The sequence below is a fragment of the Carassius auratus genome, chromosome 23 (assembly GCF_003368295.1).
Source record: "Carassius auratus strain Wakin chromosome 23, ASM336829v1, whole genome shotgun sequence".
Taxonomy (NCBI): domain Eukaryota; kingdom Metazoa; phylum Chordata; class Actinopteri; order Cypriniformes; family Cyprinidae; genus Carassius; species Carassius auratus.
In genome coordinates, this window is record NC_039265.1 from 6649709 (window position 1) to 6671065 (window position 21357).

Sequence of the window (21357 nt, forward strand, 5' to 3'; positions counted from 1 at the left end):
CAGGGTCACATAGAGTAGCATAATAAACTTGACATTTAGAAATACATTTTGAGTATGTTTCAAAACATTTGACTTTATTACATTTTACAGTGTTATACTATTATAAACAGTAATGTGAAGTCAGTCAGCTCTTTATTCTTATCAGGACTGTCAGATAGAATATAAGTGATTTAATAATAATGCCTGTGCCCTCCATCCTCTGACCTACTGTCTAAGATATTCCACAGATGACCTCAGCTGGCCCTCTTCATCACACGACCTGGGACAAATGTTCCCTGTTGCCCCCCGCTGGTTTGACTACTAAGATTATTTGGGTGTGAGTAGAGGTTTAACTTTAATCTAAACCCTGTCTGGCCCTGTTCTTCTGCCCGGTTCCATTACATAACAAACGTTTAGCCTGACAGATGTATGTGCCATTTTGATAACCCCAATGCTGGGCGGAGTGCATCAACCTTCTGTGGTTGGCATAGATAAGAGGGAAGGGAAGGGCATCAGACTGTGGCAAGGTGAAAGTGTCACTGGAAAGAATTTCAAGGCTGAGTTTTTTATGAGTTATTCTCCCCACAGACAGCAGCCGTAGTCAATGACCCTCCGGCTCCAGCAGATTACTGTGTAGTGTGCACTGGCTGGAAGAAAACTCTTCATCACCATCATCATCATCATCACTGTCACTATATTATATGACTGCTTTATCTTTTTCTCCTTTTATGTCTAAGTGACCTTTTCTCCTATTAATACGAAATTTGCTCCAATTAAAACAATCCTTGCTGCATTGGTGCTCTTTTGTAACTCATTCATGCAGAACATGAAATAACCAAACTTGCATGCAAATAATACGCAGATTTACAATTGCAAATAGAATGCAAAAGGCCCACTTTTCATCAGCAGCACTTAATGTGGCCCAATAAAGTACATATCACATATACTGTAAATGTTCAACTATTTGAGTTTGAATTCTTTTAAATTATAATCAAAGAAATATGTGACCTAAACCCTGTTTTCAAAAACTCTCCAGTGCAAGTTCAAATATACAGTGGCTTATATATACATAGGTCATTCTGCATGTTTCACAGGTAATAATCCTCTTCTTCTATGTCTCCGTTGACCTCCTCGAAGCCCAAAGCCTCAATGTTGTGTGTGATGTCATCAATTCTGCGATTAAAATCCTGGGAAACAGAAGGAAGAGTCCAGCCGTCATAGTCACGGACTGCTGTGGCAGACGTGTTGCTCATGCTCCGCTTGATCCGGCCAAAACTGTCCGTCAAAATCCCACCCTCTCGGATCCCAATGTCTTCCAGAAACGTCTCGAACACTCCTACATCCTTATCTGGAATAAAGGGCCTCATGCCTGCTCACATGAGAGAGGAAATACGTGAGAATGCACTATCCAAGTCTGTTGGATTATAATTGAGAATACGCATTTTTAGTCACATTAACAAGCAAACATTTCGAAAACGTAAATAAAATAAATACATTTTAAAGATGAAGATGAACTCAAACGTTTGAGTTCAGTAAATCACACTTTTATCCAGCAAGGGCGCATTAAATTAATCAAAAGTGACCATAAAACTGCTTTTTCCTGTGAGAATGTGGCAGCATTCACGATTGTGATTAATTGTCTCTATTCAGCACTGTAACTCTACTCTATAAATTCACACTAACAATACTGAATGGTCCGAATGGCGAAAGCGCAGACAGTCTCACACTCGTCCAGATCTTTATCGAGCTGACGCAGCATTTTGCTTGCGTGTCAGGTTAGATGAGACTACGGTCAGCAGAGGTATAAGTGGCTCAGTGAGTGTTATGTAATTGTGTCTCTGTTGGACACAATCACTGCAATTTGCGTTATCCTCTACCAACTCACTTCAGAAGTAACATCTACAAGGTCTTTCTAATCAGGTTGGACAAATTTGTGCTGCAGGGGGAATTTGCTGTACACTCCATTTAGATTATTTAATGACTCACTATCTAAATAAGTATTTGTGACAAATCTGGGATCACAGTTACAGAGTTATTTATAGGTCTGAATCATGGTCATAGAGTTATTTATAGGCTGTATCATGTTTCTTTTCCCAAAGCAGCTAGTGTTTGTAAAGAGTTTTGTAATTCTGCTACACTTGTGAAAGTGTGATGTTGTTGGAAAGGCGGTTGCACCATGACTGCTCCAGTGAAAGCCAGGTGCTCATGAATATTAATTAGGCTTTATGCTACTCTAATCCCTCTAATGAGCAAATGATAGACAGCAATTACACAAACTCTGAATACAATGCCAAATCTAATCAATCATGACTTTTGAAATATGACTATAGACTTCATAACGATGTAATACAAACACGCTCCTTGAGGCACTCAAATTCCTCAAGAGTGGCAAAGAAGGAGAAAGAGAGAGAGTCTATGGTGAGTTTTTGTATTCTGTGTTGTGAGTTTCTCACCAAGCAGCAGGAACTTGCGTGAGTCTCCATAGAGCTGCAGCAGGTCAGTGCAGAACTGCTCTATCGGAGCACCAAGCCTGTATTCTCTCAGAAACAGAGCAAACTGCTGAATCTCCTGAGGCAACAGCTTACTCCTCAACTAACCAATGAGAACAGGACACAGAACTAGAATACAACAGAACTATAAAGTGACAATAATATTATGGATAACTGCAATGCATCATTCATGCAGAAATATCTTCACAAAATATATATATTTGTCTGCTTGTTCTAATGCAATACAAACCGAGAAGAAAAAAAGTGTGTGTGTGTGTACAGTATGTAAATGCAACAGCATGTAAATGGGTAAACCATGACAGAATTTTCATTAGACAGAATTTTCATTAGGTGAAGTGTCACTTGTATTACATCAATTTATGTGTGTAAGCATCTTACAATGATCATGTACTCCTGCAGACTGGCATTGCAGGGCTCAGAGTCGCTGTGTGTGGAGGCCAGGCTTCGATGTGACTCATGGCAGGAGAGAGATGAGCTCTCACTGTAGTTCTCACTATAATACGGATCAAACGCTTCCTGTGAACCATCACTGTGAGGAGAGATAACACACATGAAGTCATGAGCTTGAATGCTATTTTTAATACCACACCCCCGTTTTCTCACATATATTTAAATAGCTTTAAAAAAATATGTGCCCTCCAGCTCTAAATGGCAAAAATATTAGACTGCAGCCAGGGCTGTCCTTAGGGGGTGCGACTGGTGTGGTCGTTATTTATATTTCTGTTAGTAACTGAGACAATGATTTACAAAATCAAAATGTACAAACTGAAGAAAGGGTAAAATTCATAAAGACAGATTTCATGATTCATAATGCATGAACAGACACTCACTATGAACTGCAGCCGCTGAAGTCTGTGTCATAGCCATATGTCATGTCAGTAAGGCAGCTGTCACCTTGGACAAGTATTGATGGGAGGGAGAAGGACAAAATGTTCTTTTTTTTATTTATTTTATTTGACTTAATTTATGCTGCAAAACATACTATGAGCAGTTGAAGTTGGTTAATGTTGAAGTTGGTTAACTGGATGCTAAAGAGTGATAGTTATGTCACTCACTTCTCTGTAGCCAATAGCGGTCAGGCATGGTGTAGTGATATCCTGCCCTGTCAACACATTCAATGGTCTGATGTCCATAGATGATCTGAAACATTTGACAGATGAGCGCGCAGTACTCCTCTGCAGCGTCCTGTGTGTTATCAACATAAGAATCAAATGAAGAGAAAACGATCGAGTGTCTAAAAGCTACATTCAACTTTAAATGCTTCTACCTTTCAGCTTTTCTCTCTTACACAGACATGCATATTGCACACCAACAAAAGCAGCCAGACGGTAAGGTGGTTCAACACAATCCCATCCATATTAATGCCCGCAGGCACACACAGGCACACAGAGCACTGACACAGCATGCTCTTACATAAGTCTGGGCGTTACATCACAGGGGAGTCTACTCTGAGCGCGTGGTTTACATCACAGCTGACACAACTCATCTCGTCAGCACGGTCACTGCAGGAGCGCAGCTACAGCTCATTGTGAGGCACTCATATTCCTGAAGCTCACACCAACTGATTAAAGACTTTCTCATTCATCATAATCACCTTCAATACAGCAGCAATGATTCATTTCTCCAAATGCCACAACTACAATGTTTGTATTGTCCATCAATTCATCCATCATTGCTTATGAACTCATCCAGCATCCATCCACGTGAAATGCTGTCTATCCATCCTGCCACATTACTGGCTTTAACCCAACCCGCAATTATTCATCCATTCCTCCACCCACCTATCCATCTCTTTTTTCCATCCATCCATCCACCCATCCATATATCCATCCATCCATCCATCACTTATTAACCCTTTTGTTCCCCCATCCATCCATCCATCCATCCATCCATCCATCCATCACTTATTAACCCTTTTGTTTCCCCATCCATCCATCCATCCATCACTTATTAACCCTTTTGTTTCCCCATCCATCCATCCATCTATCCATCCATCACTTATTAACCCTTTTGTTCCCCATCCATCCATCCATCCATCCATCCATCCATCCAACCATCCATCCAGCCGCATTAATGGCTTTTTAACCGATCTATCATGTATTAACCCATCCATCATCCATCCATCCATTCTTCATTTATTAATCAATTTCATCCATCCACAGATCCATACACATCTAGTGCTTAATAATCTATTTCCATCCATCCATCTGAATGTTTTAGCCCATCCATCCCTCACTTACTAAACCATAAATCTATCCACCACCTATTAAGCCTTTCATCCACCCATCATTTATTAACCCTTTCATCTATTTATCCAGCCAGCCACATTAACAGATTTTTAACCCAGCCCTCATTAATATCCCTCATCCATCCTTCATTTTTAACCTTTTTATCTGTCCTTCCATCCATCCATTAAAATCATTAACCTTTTCATTTATATTTTCACGTATCATTCACTTGTTAACTCTTTTCTGTCCTTCATTCCTTCCATCCATCCTCTAATAACCCTTTCATTTATCCATCTATTGATTCATCGATCCAACCACCCACCCTCTGATTCATCCTTCCATCCATTTTTCAATTATTAACCCTTTTATCCATGCCCATAAATTGCTTATTAGTCCATTTCCATTCATCCATTTTAAAGGCTTTTTAACCCATACATTTATTCATCCATCCATTTGAATGGCTGAATAACCTCACCCTGTTCTCCACGGCCAGTATGATGAGGTTGCAGTAGGCATCAGGGCATGGCATGGGCTCCAGAGGATTATGGTTCCTCCTCTCCCAGCTGCCATAGGACTTTCCCCTCTCCCAGCTCCCTGTGCAAGCTTGCCTGCGTTCCCAACTCCCACCTGGTGTGTGCTTCCTTTCCCAGCTTCCTCCTAGTTTAGCTCCAGGCCCGTGCCTCTTTTCCCAGCTACCTCCTATGACCCCTCCACCTCCCCGACGCTCCCAGCTGCCCCCAACAGGCCTCCGGTCCCAGCTCCCACTCACTGGCTGTTTCTCCCAGCTACCTCCGCATGGCTTCCGGGTCTGTCTACGCTCCCAACTTCCGCTCACACGTTTCCCTTCTAGGCTGTCACCATCACCACCACCTCCTCCACCCCCTGTCCCACTTCCCCCACCCACGCTGCTCTTTCTAGGCTCATGGCGGGATGAGAGCTTCCAGTCCACACCACAGATGGTGTGGCGGCGCTCCATGGTGCCCCCTGCAGGCCTGGGGTCAGTGTTGCTTATAGTTTGTCTGCGGCTCTCCAAACCAGTGGGCCTGTTCTCCAGACTGTCACCGGCAAGTACAGTGTCCACATTCAGACCTGAGAATATAAACATTATTGAAGATTCGTCCCATTCTTATTTATTTCAAAAGTTTGCAAATGTTTCATGGCGGCAATTCAGTCTAAAACTGTGCTGTATCTCTCTCCAATTTATATACAGTCCACTTGCTTTGGTTTCATGTGATTTGTTATTTACAGTAGGTCTAATCAAAAATGTGTATAGTTCCTAATATCCTACTGACCAGTTTTGAGCACCAGTAGGTGCAGTGCATCGTCCCGCAGGTAAGAGGCAGCAGCAATTTCATGTGTGGGGATTCTCAGCAGCAGTTTTTCATTGTCTCTCCAGGTAAGCAGAAGACAGCGAGCAGACAGGCTGAGAATGCAATCCTGCTCCACACTGGTCTTCAGAGGCAAAACCCTCAGTTTCTACAGATGGAGATAGACACAGTGTATCATTTGCTTAATTTTGTGGTTTTATTTTAAATAAATAAAAAGTATATAGTTTTTAAATCTGACAATTTAATCTGCTTTATGTTGTTTTTAAAGTTCAAATGTTTATTTTTATTTGAATCTATCTATTTATCTTATATATATATATTACTGAATTATCACTGTAAGTCATCTTCTGAACAACATTAGAATGTCTTTCACCCTGGCTGTGTCCAGAAGCTGCAGCAGCTCGTCTCTGCTCGACGGGTTCAGGGAACATGACACCCATGTCAAGTGTCCCAGGAGCTGTTGGTAACATCCATAAAATTCAGTTGATGTTTCCATGTGAATGTGTGATCCGTTGTGTTGTCAGACTAACCTTGACTTCCTTCTCCACATAGTCGTAGATGAGTCTCTCTGGGTGGATGAGGTAGTCAGGTGGGTAGAGGGGGACAGTGTGTAGGGGTCTACGGTACACACTGCCTTTGTCTGCCTGTCGCCGGCTAGATTTAGAGAACACCAGGCGCTTTACAAACCCCTGAGGCAAGAGTTTGCATTAGAGATATAAGATATAATGTGACAATGAGAGATTTTGCAATAATGATGGGAAAAAAGCAATTGTGATATATGAAGTGCAGTTGAAAGTTCCTTTCACACTTAGGCAGAAATGGGCTAGCCCCCCCCCCCCCCCAATTTTTCTTACAATGCTGAGCAAAAAGTCATAACTGCAAGCTATAAACTCAGAATTGCTAGTTCAGAAATATTCAAAATTATGAAATATAAATTCAGAATTCTGAGAAAAATTCTGAATTTGTGAGATATAACCTCTTTTATAAACTCTTTTATCAAAATTGTAAACCTGAGCTTATCTTGAAATTATGATTTGTTTCAGAATTCTAATTATTATTATTTTTTTCTGTGTGGTATAAAAAATAAGGTAATTTCAATTTTTATTCTCACAAATCTGACATTTTTCTTTCAGTTGTGAGTTTATATCTTGCATTTTTGACTATATATATATATATATATATATATATATATATATATATATATATATATATATATAGAGAGAGAGAGAGAGAGAGAGAGAGAGAGAGAGAGAGAGATTTATGAGATATAAACTCAGTATTGTTAGAATATTAAGTCAGAATTGAGAGTTGCAATTTTTCCCGTGTCTTCAAAATGTTTTGTAGTTTTCTAAAACACAATACTAAATATTCAGACAGCACTGTACTATTCAAGTAATGCGAGATTTGTGTTAATAGCTCCAGGAACTCTTTTCAGATCTGAATTTATCTCGATTACAAACACGCACAATTTAAGCTTAAACGAGTCTTTACTAATTCTGTTGTGTAAAATTGAATTTGACTTGCTTGACGTTAGATTTGTGAAAGCCTGTTTAAATCTGCTTTTATGTAACACACATCAGCCTGCTGCTCAAACTGTGACATCAGCGAGACAGCTGTTAGATATGGAAGACAGATTAGAGACAACACGCCCAATGACAACCTGCTGATTTAGTGCAAGTGCAATGTGTGTGTGGAAAAGAATTCAAAATGTAAGGAATGTGTATCAGTCACACACATCATGTCGCTGACGGTGTGTGTGTTCACATCAGATGTGATCTAATGGGGCTTATCAATCATCCTGACTGCTTTCTGGGAGTTAGTCAAAACGCATTAAGAAAGGCAAATTCAAAACAATAAATCAGCCACGTGGCATGACTCCATCATTAAACCTAAACACAACTATTGCTCTATTCATCTACAATGACCCCCCCCCCACCCCCCACAGAAATACACAATAAGCTAATCCTTTGAAGATAATATGAAGCTATAATTGGCCTCTTATACTGCTGTGTCCCACGGCTCAGAGGATTTTCTGTTTAATTAGTGACCCAGAAATAGAGCAGAATCGTAAAATATTTGTGATTCATTTTATTCCACAATGTTTCTTTGTTTTAAATGTTTACAATCCACACATTTCTGACCAGTGCTGGATATGACACCAAAGCTGTTGCATATGGCCTATAGCTATGTAAGAAACCCTGGGAGTGTATTTTTGTGTTTGTCTTGTAGCCAGCAAACTCCTGTCCCTTGAGGCTTTAAACTGAGGCTGATCGGCTCTGAATCTCTGGAAACTAAGAACAATTGGTACATCGCACATAAATATGAAGAATGCCAGGCTGTAAAGCAGGTGTTGCATATAGGTAAAACTGTCCAGAAGGTTAAGACTGAGAGAGACATAAACCACAGCAATTATAGAAAATGTGTTTATGAACATGAAAACATCTGTGTGTAGTAGTAGATAAAAACAAAATAAGTTACTTTTAGTGTTTTGAAGCATGGTGTAAAATTCATATGATCTTTTATTTTCATTATAATCAACAAACCCTAATCCTGTTTCAATGTTTAAGTATGCGTATAAGAAATTAAATTCAAAAATGAGTTATCACCCACACGTGTATTTTGGTATATCATGTGGTACACACATACAGTACACAGAAATATAAACATTAGAGGTCACATGATCAGGTTTATTGAAAATCTGCGACACACATCTTTGAAATATTTCTATCTGTATATCCAGCTAGTTTCAATGTGGAATGAAACGGAAGAACTTACCTTCTTGGCTCGTTTGGGCTCATAGTCCATATTGACCAGCTCGATGGCTAGCTGTGTGCAAGAGTGTGTGTTTGTGTGTGTGTCCCTGTGTAGGACATGCCCAATCTCCTCTCAGCCCTCTGGAGCCAGGCAGGATTGTGCAGGAAACACACTTCCTGCTGGACAGGAAACTCCACCAGAGACTCTGATCTAAAATCCCAAACACCTCCACACTCTAACTACTGATAACACATACTTATACAGTACACAAAATGGGCCCTTAAACACACACACACACACACACACACACACACACACTAAAATAAGTGGACAAGTGAAACTAATGCATTGACACTAAACAAAACGACTATGTTCAAAAACTTCACACACTTAAACTATATAAACACAGATTTATGAGGCAAAACAAAACAAATTCCCAAACTCCTCCTGGCAAATATTAAAATACAACTTTACATTTCCATACAAGTTTCAGCTCACTGAGGACACTGTTTAAATAAATAAAAATTAGTTTTTTATGTTACAATGCTAAGGAACAAATAGAACTGAGACATCAACAGTCAACTGCAACTAACAAAAACCAGCTATGTGTCAATTTTTTTGATGGTATTTAGCCAAATAAAAAAAAAAAAAATTGTTGCCAATGGCGCATTTTGACAGTGTTGACAGTGTTACAAATACCATTTCAAGGTATAAACTATTAACCATTGAAACCATTAAAAAAAAAAAAAAAATCTGTTTTGGTACATATTCCATTCAAATTGACTGATTTTAACAGGCCACCAATAGAAGGTTGCCAATTACCAGTAAAGACTCACAGGGACCATTACAGTTTCCATTAAAAATTATTTTATGGTTTCTATAGTTTTTTTTCAGCAAAGAAGCTACACTAGGTAAACATGTCAGTCGTATGTGCTTCACTGTCAAAAATGACCACAATTCATGCATAAGATCACATCAATGAGACCAGTGTCACTGCCAAACAGACATATACAGTTTGTGCTAACTGACAGAAAACAAGTCAACAAAAAGACTGAATCCATGATTTATGTATTAAGTATAACATAAAATAGTATAATAAGAGATTTACAGAAACACCAAATCAGTTCTCAGCGTTTGAATGTGACCTTGTGCAACTCAGTCATTCCAATGATTCTCGCAATTTCTCAAAGCGTACACTGGGGGGCAGTGTGGGCCAGCAGTTTGTTTTCAATGGGGAGTGGCACTTTAACGTGAAGCTACACGGTATGAGAATAGCGGATAGCTAATCACCTGCAGAGAGACGGCATGCTCACTCACTGCCCCGAGCACCACAAGAACCCACGTTATATCCTTACATATTCTATACAGGGAGAGCGTTTTATAGTTTTCTAAAATAATATTGCAGTTGTTTGACCTGTTTTACCCTTGTCGAAATGAAAGAGTTGTCTATTTAATTTTACTGTGGGCAACTGTGCAGTTTTCTCTACGCCCGATGACATTTACTAAAGGAATGTAATGAAACTTTATGATGAGGGCAAGCAGAATCGTTCCTAAAGTCACGGAGAAATGGGCAGTTTGGATTGATCTGGATTGTTAAACAGCCTAGGGGGAACATGCTGGTAGCTCAGTTTGAGAAGGAACGGATCACAATGTCATACTGGGCCAATGGCCAGATAGTCCCTGGAAATCAGTGGCAGATGATCTGGGCCATAAAGGACGCTGAGGAGTAAGCAGTCTGTTTTTGTGCTTGAAGTCATAGGGCAATCAAAAGTGATCCTTAAAGGGTTAGTTCATCCAAAAATGAAAATTCTGTCATTGATTACTCACCTTCATGCTGCTCCAAAGCCTTAAGACATCTGTTCATCTTTTTGAGAGGTTCTGATCCTGCACAGACAGCAACACAACTACCACGTTCAAGGCCCATAAAGGTAATGAGGACATCATTAAACTAATTCATGTGACATCAATGGTTCAACTGTAATTTTATGATGCAACAAGAATACTTTTTTTTTTTTTGTGCAAAAGATAAACACTGTAATTAAGAACCGCTGAACTAGAGTAGGCTACCACAAACCCATCGATTCACTCCAGAAGACCTTTATTAACCCTCCAGAGCCAGATTCAAGCACTTTTTATGATGGATGGATGGATGCACTTTATTTCGCTTCAAAATCTCAACCACCATTCACTGCCATTATAAAGCTTGGATGAGCCAGGTTTTTTTTTTCAATATAACTCTGAATGTATTCGTCTGAAAGAAGAAAGTCATATACACCTAGGAAGGCCTGTGGGTAAATCATGGGGTAATTTTCATTTTTGGGTGAACTATGCCTTTCACATTAATTTAAGCTATTAATAGTTAAAGCAATAATAAATAATTATATATTAAAAAAAAAAAAAAAGAGCATAGACATTGGGATTTAATGGTCAAGGTTAACCTGATCTTCATGTTCTGGTCAAAAAGGAGCAGATCTCCACGTTTCACTAAAACTCACATTTAGGTTTGGCTCCATTCAGCTATATTTATTTCATGCAAACTGCATTACATGTGCTGTGCATGTACCTGAAGCGTTTTCTCTTGTACAGTGTACTGTTGACCTGGAGAACCACAGTGTGTGTGTGTGTGTGTGTGTGTGCACATTGTTACAGTAGAGGATGCTGTTGACCCCCTTAAGGGCATGAGTGGAGGAGGAGGAGAGCTAATGGTGGGTCAGTTTTCAGGAGAGGGGCCACGCTGAAAAGCTCTCAGACCACAAACACACTCAGACACACATCACATATACCTGCAGCCCTGCTTAATGATCCTGCAGTTACCACAGCAACCTGTCAAAGGATACGACATTCATCTCCCAGTGTCTCATGCTCTCTGTCTCTCACCAGATGTTTATGTTTATTGTATGTAACATGCTATAGCCTTTATTTTAAACACGGAATGCTGTAGAATGATTACACGTAATATGGGAGAGAAAGACATATTCATTAGTGACATTGACTTAAAATGTTTACTTTGTACGTTCTTAAGTAGTTTTTTTCTTTCTTTCATTACAAAGCATAATAACTTATTTTTTGCTCCATTTCATAAAACCATATAGTTTCTCGTTTGAACTGAATGAACTCCGACACTGGTGGCAATGTCCAGTTTCTCTTAAGCTGATTAATATTGATCCACCTGTTCACAAATCCAAATCAATTTTCAAGTCAGCGAATCACTAATTAGAGCGAGTCTTTAGTTCAGTTAATTCATTCTAAATTAGTCTCGATTGATTCAAATTTAAAATGATCTCCGTAGTGTACAAATTAAGCATATCAAATTGCAGTTCTGTGACAAGGCTCGGAAAAAACGTGATAAGCAGCGACTCTTGAAGTTCTGTGACATTTCACATGATCCATCTCCTGTGATGTTTCTGAGGGTAGGTTAAACAAAGTTATTGTTGCTAGGACTAATTTTAATTTTTAAGATTTGTTTATGGTCCTATACTATATTTGAAGATTGATGGAAATCCAGTGCAAAAGTTGTTAGCATTCAGAGTGAGTTTGATTCATGCACTGATAGTTGATTATCCTGTTCATGGATGGATAATACACTGTGGCAATTTCTATACAAATGCTTTCTGCTTCTGAATTGATTTTAGTTTTATGAAAACTGCTTCCTTGTCAAATTACATTTAAACGTATTCCTTAATCAGGCGTTTGTATCCAGATTGAGAATAATACTGAAGCTGAAGGAATTAATCCAAAATGTTAACACTACTGGTAGTGCCACTTTCCATAAGTGTCATAGTTACAGAATATTTTAAAGGCTAGCTAGTAAAGTCTTTCTGGAAGAGGTTTACAGCCATTTTATGAACATCTTAGTTTACCAGTAATACATCTAATTTGTGATCGGTTCCAATTGCATAAACATAAACCCTAAGAACTAGTTTGAACAACTAGCAGTTAGCCAAGGGATAATCAGTATTTTAGGATTCAAAATTAGACAGAGCTACTTTTTTGTAACCGACTTTAAAAAGCTATGACCAATCTTGAAGAATTTTTTAAGACTCGTCTAAGCAGTTTGTGCAACCGGCCCCTGATTTGAGCAAGGTGTGGAAACCACCATAGAGCAAAGAACAGGCACTATGAACAAAAACACATTTTACTCCATGACCTCCAACAATAAAATCCATGTATGTGTGAAGTTCTCATTATAGGGCAGCATGATTACAGCCCACAAGCATCATTTGCTCTCCATCAGTGTCTTTAGACTGGACAGCAGGGTTCTTGTCATTGGCAATTACCCACCATGACTCTGGGTTTTTCTGCTTGGTTTTTAACCAGGCAATAGAATTTCCATGCATCGAGCAAGACCTCAAAGACCTCACAGAGGGAGTGAGAAAGACAGAGAGAAACACTTCAGCTGATGTCTTGTGATGGTTTTGTAATTGCAGTGATTTCTTTACAATTGCCGTTACTCAAAAAAGCATGGAAAAGGGCTGAGTAGGGTAAGCAGTTAAAACTAAAAAGAGGTTTTAAGATTTTATGAGGTGACAAAAAACTCTTTCTTTCTCTCAAGCACACACACAAACATTGTTGTCCCAAAAAGTCGGCAGCTTTTCATGGCCAAGTAGAGCATTCACTCTTGCCAAACCACAAAGCCCCCAAAAATTCAGAATCTAAACTCCTCATAACCACAGCAATGGCCCCCCTCTTCCAAATAACAAAATAATGAGTGAAATGAACACATACAGATGTAAAAGGGTTTTGAGGCTTGTGGACGGAGCAAACCAAGACTCACTGCTCTAGTTACCATAAAGGGAGTTCACATTCGGGATTAGAATTCAATGTCAATCTTTTTTTTTTTTTTTTCTGTGAAATGCAACTCAAACACGTTTGCAAGTTTTATGTTCCCAGATGCTTCCAAAACCATTTTCATGAAACACTCAAACACACATATTCATTTTTTTTGTTTTTTACTTTTCGAGGCTGTCATCTGAATTTTTTTTTTACAGTATTATTTTCATCCAACTACATTAGATCACAACTTTTTGTCTTACTATATGACATTTTTTTCTTTATCTTTACAGATAAACAATGCAGCATGACCAGATAACCCAAAAAAACATTCATACCAACACACTGGCACCATTCTATTGTAGATACATATGACAAAAGATAATATCTATTTATGAATATTCAATTAGAAGAATTATATCAAAGACATGGCCACAGAGTCATAAAAAATAAATCTAATAAATAAGTCAATAATTACAGAAAAACTCTTTTGAAGAAATGGATGATTGAACTTGCTAATCTCACCATTCACAGAAGCATATAATACACAATTTGTACTGTTTTCAGATCACTGAACATTAAACAGACCAATACAGCAGCCAGGCTGGTCCTGAGGAATACTAATTGGTCAGTTCATCTATATTTTACAAATGTCCACTTCTTTGATTCACTGTCATTTTTATATGTTCAGTGCGTAGGCAGAAAGTACCTTTCCTAGTTTCACTTCCCATGCAGGTCATGTAAACACCACGTTACTTGCGTCCAGCCTGATGTGCACTTTCGGACCAGTCATGCACTCCCAGGCATCTTAATGCCAAACGTTCCGTGGTCCCTCCATGTAGCACCATGCTGACCATCAAGGATCAGACCGTAACCTCATGGCGGCTGAGTTCCACCTCTGCATAGAGATGTCATGTGAAAGGTGGAGGTATGAACAACACTACACTGTAGTCTCGTACTCGGTCACTTCTTTGGGGTTGCTGAAGCTCTGGTACTGGATGCGAGGCGTCACGGGAGATGTATTCTCCAGCACCAGGATAGTCTTCCTCAGCCTTCGGTCAATAAAGTGGGCGTCCCATGCTGGGTACCTTTTTCTTGGCAGGTCGATGCGGATAACGGGGCCTTCAGTTCTTGGTGGACGTGGGGAGGAAGCTGGGGGAACACTTGGAGGTCTTACCTGAAACACAGGCAGGCAACTGTCTCTATCCCCAGCCCCTATTTCCCGATCCCCAGCAGTAGTTCTTTGGAGTGTTCTGGGGGGGCTAGTAACCACGTCTGGTTGGGGCAAGGGGGTTTCCAAATCCCCAACGCCTCCCAGACCGATAACCCCTATTCCATCCTCCACACAGCTCCACTGAGCTCCTAGGATAGATCCGTCTGGGTGGAGCAGGCAATAATAGACAAACATAAAGAATGTTCCCAAAGCATAGCTACACACCACCACACACACAATAATAAGGGCGTAGAAGTCCGAGGTGTGAGGTCCCCTGTGAATATACCAAGCGACGGTGAGCGCAACGTTCTCAACTAAAGTCACACAGTAGTACACACCCAGCCGAAAGCGGGCACGGCCTTCCTTGACGTTGAACCAGCAAAAGATGTAGATGATCCCCACCACCATGTTGTAGATGATCTCCTCCCACTTGGACATGCAGAAGTCGGTCTCGCCCTGGATGATCCAGAAGGTCATGGCACACCAGTGGGCCACGATGAAGATCCCGAAGTAAAGCTGGAAGACTGAAGCAAAGAGGGCAAAGGCGATGGTTCGAGCACCGATGGTGAAGAGGTGCCAGAGCATCTGAACAATCACGGCCTTGTAGGACATGGGGAGCTTATCGTCACGAGAGTCGCGCAGAACCTTCTGGTATGATGCAATCATCCATGCGAGCGAAACCAATGAGGCAGATGCAGAGAGACCTAAGGAGATAGAGCAAGAAGAACAGGGAGACCTCATGAGTAATGTCGAGGAAAGTCAGATACCAACTTTACGAAAATATACAAAAGCAGCTTGGCCAATGTGGCACTGTTCTGGTAACAAACTTTAGTACTCAATGGCTTTTGGAGTTATCTTTCAAATATCTGTGCTGTTAAACTGGATTTTCATTTGATCATGTAGCTGTTTAATTGCCCACAATTTAACTAACTCTTAAGTAACTTGATCAACAATGCATTGATGCTCCACCATGACAATAGCTGACTCGAAAGAGAAAACTTGCAATCGAAATAACATCATCGAAACCATCTAAAATTAACAAAATGGCTTATTATAAAACTTGACATATTCACAAACGCAAAAAATATAAGAACCCTGGGACTAGCATAGGCATTATGTTCACTGACGTGGGAGAGAGAGGGGGTGGGATCAGGAAAAGTCCTCAAGCCAGGATTTGAACTCAAGGACGCCCATTGCGCTACAGCACTGCATGTCAGCACCCTGCCCACTGGGCTATCCGTGCCGATCACCACATGGTTTTTCTGGTGATGCTGGATGAGGAAGGAAGTTTTGCTAGTTAGGCTCATCAAGAAGCTCAAGAGCACCAGCACACCAGGATCCCATGCTGGGGACTAGAAACCAAAGCAAAACATATGCTGGTGATCAGCTTTTTTCTTTTTCAGCAGGGAATGCCATTCACTGGCTCAGATTTCAGCGACACACCGGCATTAGAGTTAGCACTATTTCGGTAAAAAGCGATTACAGAGAATGGTTAAATAAACTTAACTTAAAATCTTATATTTAAATGTTACAGTTTATGTCTGAAGTGCTTGTTAAATTAGTTAAAATGTACGTAATATTGTATACTATGCTAAATTTGTCTTGTATTTTGTCCATGTGTTCTTCCTTAATAATAGATGTTCATCTTTTGATTTTTGCTGTTGCCTCTAGTAATTTTTTTTCAGTCCATTTTAAGCCAGCAATATAATACTTTTTAAACAACATATGACTTAAAAAAAATACACCATGTTTGGTAAAGACATTTCACCCAGCCAGCTGTGTCAAAACAACCCAGCATGTGTTCTGTCCAATATTTACCCTGTGCTCGGTTGTTTTTAACCCAGCATTTTTTAGAGTGTATTGTGCAGTGTAGGGGCAAAACTTGTAAAGCAGACAACCTGACTTAGATTCAAGGATAAAATGCATTTAAATGGTTTTAGTTCATGAGTTCGCACTTACATATAATATGATGTAGCAAATAGTAAGCATAATTGGTGCACTGTCTTGAAGGAGGGCTCTGAGTTTGGAGTATTGCCTGAACCCTGAGAACCCCCCCCCCCCAAGTATAGGATGAGAATAGTTTAAAAGTGAGGTGTTGGGATAGAGAAAAGATGCAAAGCAAATTGTCATGGGACAGAGGTGAGTTAGCTGTGTGTGTGTGTGTGTGTGTATGTATATATATATATATATATATATATATATATATATATATATATATATATATATATATATATATATATATATATATATATATCTATCTATATATCTATATATATATATATATCTATCTATCTATCTATCTATCTATATATATATATATATATATATATATATATGTTAATTAAACTGGTTGACTAGATGATCTCCACCTGTTCTGAATTGGCTGATAATATGATTGTCAAACTTCATATGGTTCATGAAATGTTAGTTTTTTTATTTCCCCGCAAAATATCACTGTTTTGCTTTGTGTGTTTATTTGGCTGTGAATGCTGCATCTGTGCAGTCTCTGTAGCTGGGGCCATTTAAATAGCCTGAAACGGGCAAGTGCTAAATATAAAACCTAATCAAAATCATTAAGAATAACTACATTTCCACATTCAGAGTTCTGCCTTCAATATTTAATTAGATCTGATGTGATTCATTCCTAATTGAACATGCAATTGAATAATTAACTTTCAAAGCATGAATAATTCAGGCACTAATTGATGTCTATCTGGACTCATAATATATGAATGTGCGAATATACCTTTTGTCATGACAGACACAGTCTGAGGGATTAGATTCTGATGGGGCAAAGATGCAAAGCGATCTTAATTCCAGACATCACAGTGGCTCTTATGAAACACAAACTGATGTGAGCCGCCAAAGATGCACAAGCTACTCTTTCAAGAGTGATGGCATGAAAAAAAAAAAAAGTTCAATGTTTTGTAACGGTTTATTTTTATTTTTTTTGTTTTCAAATAATATTTCATTGACGCTACATCACCTGCTGAGACAACAAATCGCAGGGCTTGTTCCCCAATTGCCTGAGAGGATGTCTCTCTAGAGAAAGCGAGTGTGAGCGTATGTGTTTGACTTGCTGACAGGTGCATTATATTGTGTTTGTGAGTACCCTAGAGCACATGGTAGAGTGAAAAGGTGAAGAAGAGGTGTGTGTGAATGTGTGTGATTAAGAGATACGGAGTTCTCAGGAGATGTTATCATGAGGATCAGCTCTTAAATAGATCTCACTGCATGTTTGTTTATCTGGTGGGTCCCAGCAGATTGGTTTTGTTCTGGTGTTTGATTTCTCTCCTGTCTCACTCCTCACACACACACACACACGTGTGTTTTAGGGAACTATACTTGCAGCTTCACCCCGTTAAACACTTCGAACCCTCCAGGCTGGCTTATCCAAGGTCAGTTTAAGGATATTTGGATGATCACCGCATGAAAAGAAGACCACATGGGAAAAAGTTGATCCTAATATAAATTAGTGATCGACAGATAAGGATTTTTTTAATAGCTAATGTTGATATCTAAGAGAGCAGGGTGGCTGATGGCCAATATCAAGCTATTTATGATATTGCATAAATAATTTAATTTAGTAAATAACAGGTTGCAATACATTTTTTTTAATTCCAAATATTTAGTAAATACATATTTTTAAAAGGAGTCAGTAGTCACTTGAAAAAGTAATGAAATAAATGTGTTTTGATAGCAACTTGTTGATTCCCTATAATAGTATTTTTGACAAATAAAGAAGAATAAGAAAGGAAATACTGCAACCGGCAATGCATTCGTCAGTCTCGTAAGTCTTGTTTGTGTGCATATGGGATAGTATTTTCTAAAAAAAAGACCATGCACTTAATGCACTTGCACTTAATTTTAAATACACAGGGAATATGACATAACAGCCAACTACTGTAGATATAGTGCAACAGAGTTTGAAATCAAGGATTTAAATTAAGGGTAAGTTTATACATCAATAATATGCTAAAAATGGAAATTTTTTTATTGTGTGTTTTCATGTAAAGATTACAACATTGTCAAAACAATTCCCATTTATGGGGATCCCTGAAAAATACTCAAAATGCTGTACAATGCATGCCAGGCCAGTAGTTGGTGATGTCACTTTATAGGGAAACAATACGTCAACATGTTACACACATGCACATGACATCACAATTTTCACAAATTTGCGGTTTTGTAGTTTACATGAAAATGATAATGGCATTGTTTTCAAAAAGTGCACTTTAAAACCTGTTTTCAAAAATGCATGTTTTCATGCTCCCAAAACGCTGTTGTCCAGAAAATGAACAGTCACAAACCATTTTTCTTTCCATTTTATTTGTTGTGTAAATGCGAATTCACACTTCAAAGGATTTAACAGGTGATTTTTTTTTGCTTTGTGGAATTAAAGGGGATACTGGTACTCTCGTGAAAGGAAGTGGAGACTAACCTGGAAGATAAGAAATAGTTAAATAAAGTCGTTCTTTTTGTTTTCTTTGTACACAAAAAGTATTTTCGTAACTTCATAAAATTACATTTGAACGAATGATGTCACATGGACTGTTTTAACGATGTCCTTACTACTTTTCTGGACCTTTGCGTTGCTGTCTACGCAGGGTCAGAAAGCTCTTGGATTTCACCAAAAGTATCCTAATTTGTGTTCTGAAGATGAACGAAGGTCTTACTGGTTCGGATGACATAAGGCTGATTAATGAATGAAAGAATATTCATTTTTAGGTGCATTATCTTTTCAAAACAGAAAAACTCATTGGCTGCTGCCGATGACCAAAAAAAACACCAAATATTGGCAAATATATTGGTCATGTCGACCACTAGTATAAATATTTCAAGAAATACTCTTTCACTTCAAGGAAAGAGTGCATATCATACTCAGGATTTCTCTTTGCTCAAGCTTGACCCTTGCTGTTTATAGATTGTTTACTCTTTTTGAGTCTCTTTTGCACCAACATTGCACTTTCTCTCCATCTCTCTCACATTTTCTGTCTCGTCTCTCATTCTGGGCAACTCATTTGGTCCAGATCCAGATTAAGTGAGGTCTTAATTAGCAGAGATCCGAAAGCATTAGTCTGCTTTTTCCCACTCCGCTTGCAGCCTGCCTGCATGCTCTCCACGTTTTCTCCATCGCCTCTATTCCAGAGGCCCTCATGGAGCAATGCACTGGCAATCTTAATTAAATCAAACATCAGACACAGCACAAGCCCACTGCCACAAAGACTGCCTCAGATTAGAATGCAGTTTAAAGAGAAAGGGATGAGACAAGTTAAAGCCTAGCGCTGCCACTGCTAAGAGAGAGAAAGAGGGAATTTTGAATTGCTTCTGCCAGATGATGTGGTAGAAGAAAGTACACAGGAGATGTTTGCATAATGCATTTTAATAACAGCATTTGTGCTTTTAGATTGTATGAAATGACGATGTGAGAGTTACAGTCAAAGAATAAAGACTCTCCACGAGACCTCAAAGACCTTAAAACACACAGTTGGGAATTTGCAAAGAATGAATTGTGCCTGATGATGGTGTTGTTAATTTGCATGCGATGTCTGTGTTGCTTCATTCCCTAAAATGCTCTTCTGTGTGTTGCTTTCTTATGGTAGTGATTAACCATCCTGCTTAAAAGCAGCCCAGGCCGCCATTACTGGTTTGAAAGCATCACCTACTGTCCAGGAAGTGTGGGAAAGTAATGCTATATATCACTTCAAGTGCACTGCTCTCCATATACAGATGCTCACTTTAAAAAGATATGCTGACACAATGTGAAGGTCAAAGGTCTGAGTCAGACTGCCAGGCAGTGCTATGCGATCAGAAAACACAGGAAAAAAGCGAAATAAGATAAGAAGAACAAGCTAAAGCCTTTCTGTGTGGTTGGTAACCAAACCCATGACCCAGAATTAATCAGAACATCTCTGAGTCTATTCAGTCTTACAGCGTGTCCCTCTGAGCTCTCTGTCCTGCTGTAAGACTCGTCCTCTCTTTCCCTCCCTTTTCATCTCTCTTTCATTCCATCCTCTTGTTTTTTCCTTTCTTGCTTAAGCTCATGTTTTTGTCTCCTGAGTACCGTTTCCTTTCTCAGTGGCATGTGGTGGCCTTCTGAGGAAGCAACCTCCTCTGGTTTACATTTTTTTTTTTACTTTAATGATTTATACATCTTTCAATTTCAATATTTATACATTTTTAATAAGATAGAAATAAATATTTTACACTGTTTTTAAAGGGATCTTATTATGTTTTTTACACTTGCTTTAGTATAATGTTTCTGTATGAGCGTGAAAAAGAGTCCATTGAGGGAGTTATTCTCTATAAGTGCTGTTTCTGAACCCCCTCAACCACCTCGAATCTAGTCCTGAGTTTTCTTTTGGAATTGTACACCTCACAGTGTCCCTCATTTAAATAATTCCCACCCCAAACCATGCGAGTGAGATCTGGTTGAGTTGCAATTATTGTGTTGTTGCCATGTTAAAATGCTGTTTCATAGATCTAATGGTAACACTTTATTTAAGGGTCTCTTAACTAGTTGCTTATTAGCATGCATATTACTAGAAAATTAGCTATTTATTAGTACTACTTAA

The 21357-nt window shown here is 39.0% G+C and overlaps 2 protein-coding genes across 3 annotated transcripts in view; both read right to left on the reverse strand.

Moving 5' to 3' along the window:
- Nucleotides 1-53: 53 nt before the first annotated feature.
- ccm2l (CCM2 like scaffold protein) lies at nt 54-9014 on the reverse strand. 2 transcript variants are annotated; one of them, XM_026199478.1, is made up of 10 exons: nt 8821-9014; nt 6576-6699; nt 6419-6502; nt 6010-6193; nt 5193-5806; nt 3545-3674; nt 3320-3383; nt 2868-3018; nt 2433-2571; nt 54-1348 (listed from the first exon to the last, which is right to left on the reverse strand). In XM_026199478.1, the coding sequence occupies exons 1-10, from the start codon at nt 8841-8843 to the stop codon at nt 1068-1070; spliced, it is 1794 nt and encodes a 597-aa protein (XP_026055263.1). In that variant the 5' UTR covers nt 8844-9014; the 3' UTR covers nt 54-1067. The 2 variants fall into 2 exon arrangements, with proteins under 2 accessions (XP_026055263.1, XP_026055262.1); XM_026199477.1 differs by having other exon boundaries at nt 6576-6734; nt 8821-9013.
- A 4614-nt stretch (nt 9015-13628) lies between these two features.
- xkr7b (XK, Kell blood group complex subunit-related family, member 7b) overlaps nt 13629-21357 on the reverse strand; it is a 59431-nt gene continuing 51702 nt past the window's right edge. Inside the window, exon 3 of the mRNA XM_026199479.1 lies at nt 13629-15486. Coding sequence (XP_026055264.1) covers nt 14510-15486 — 977 coding nt within the window. The 3' untranslated portion in view covers nt 13629-14509. The remainder of the gene's footprint in view (nt 15487-21357) is intronic.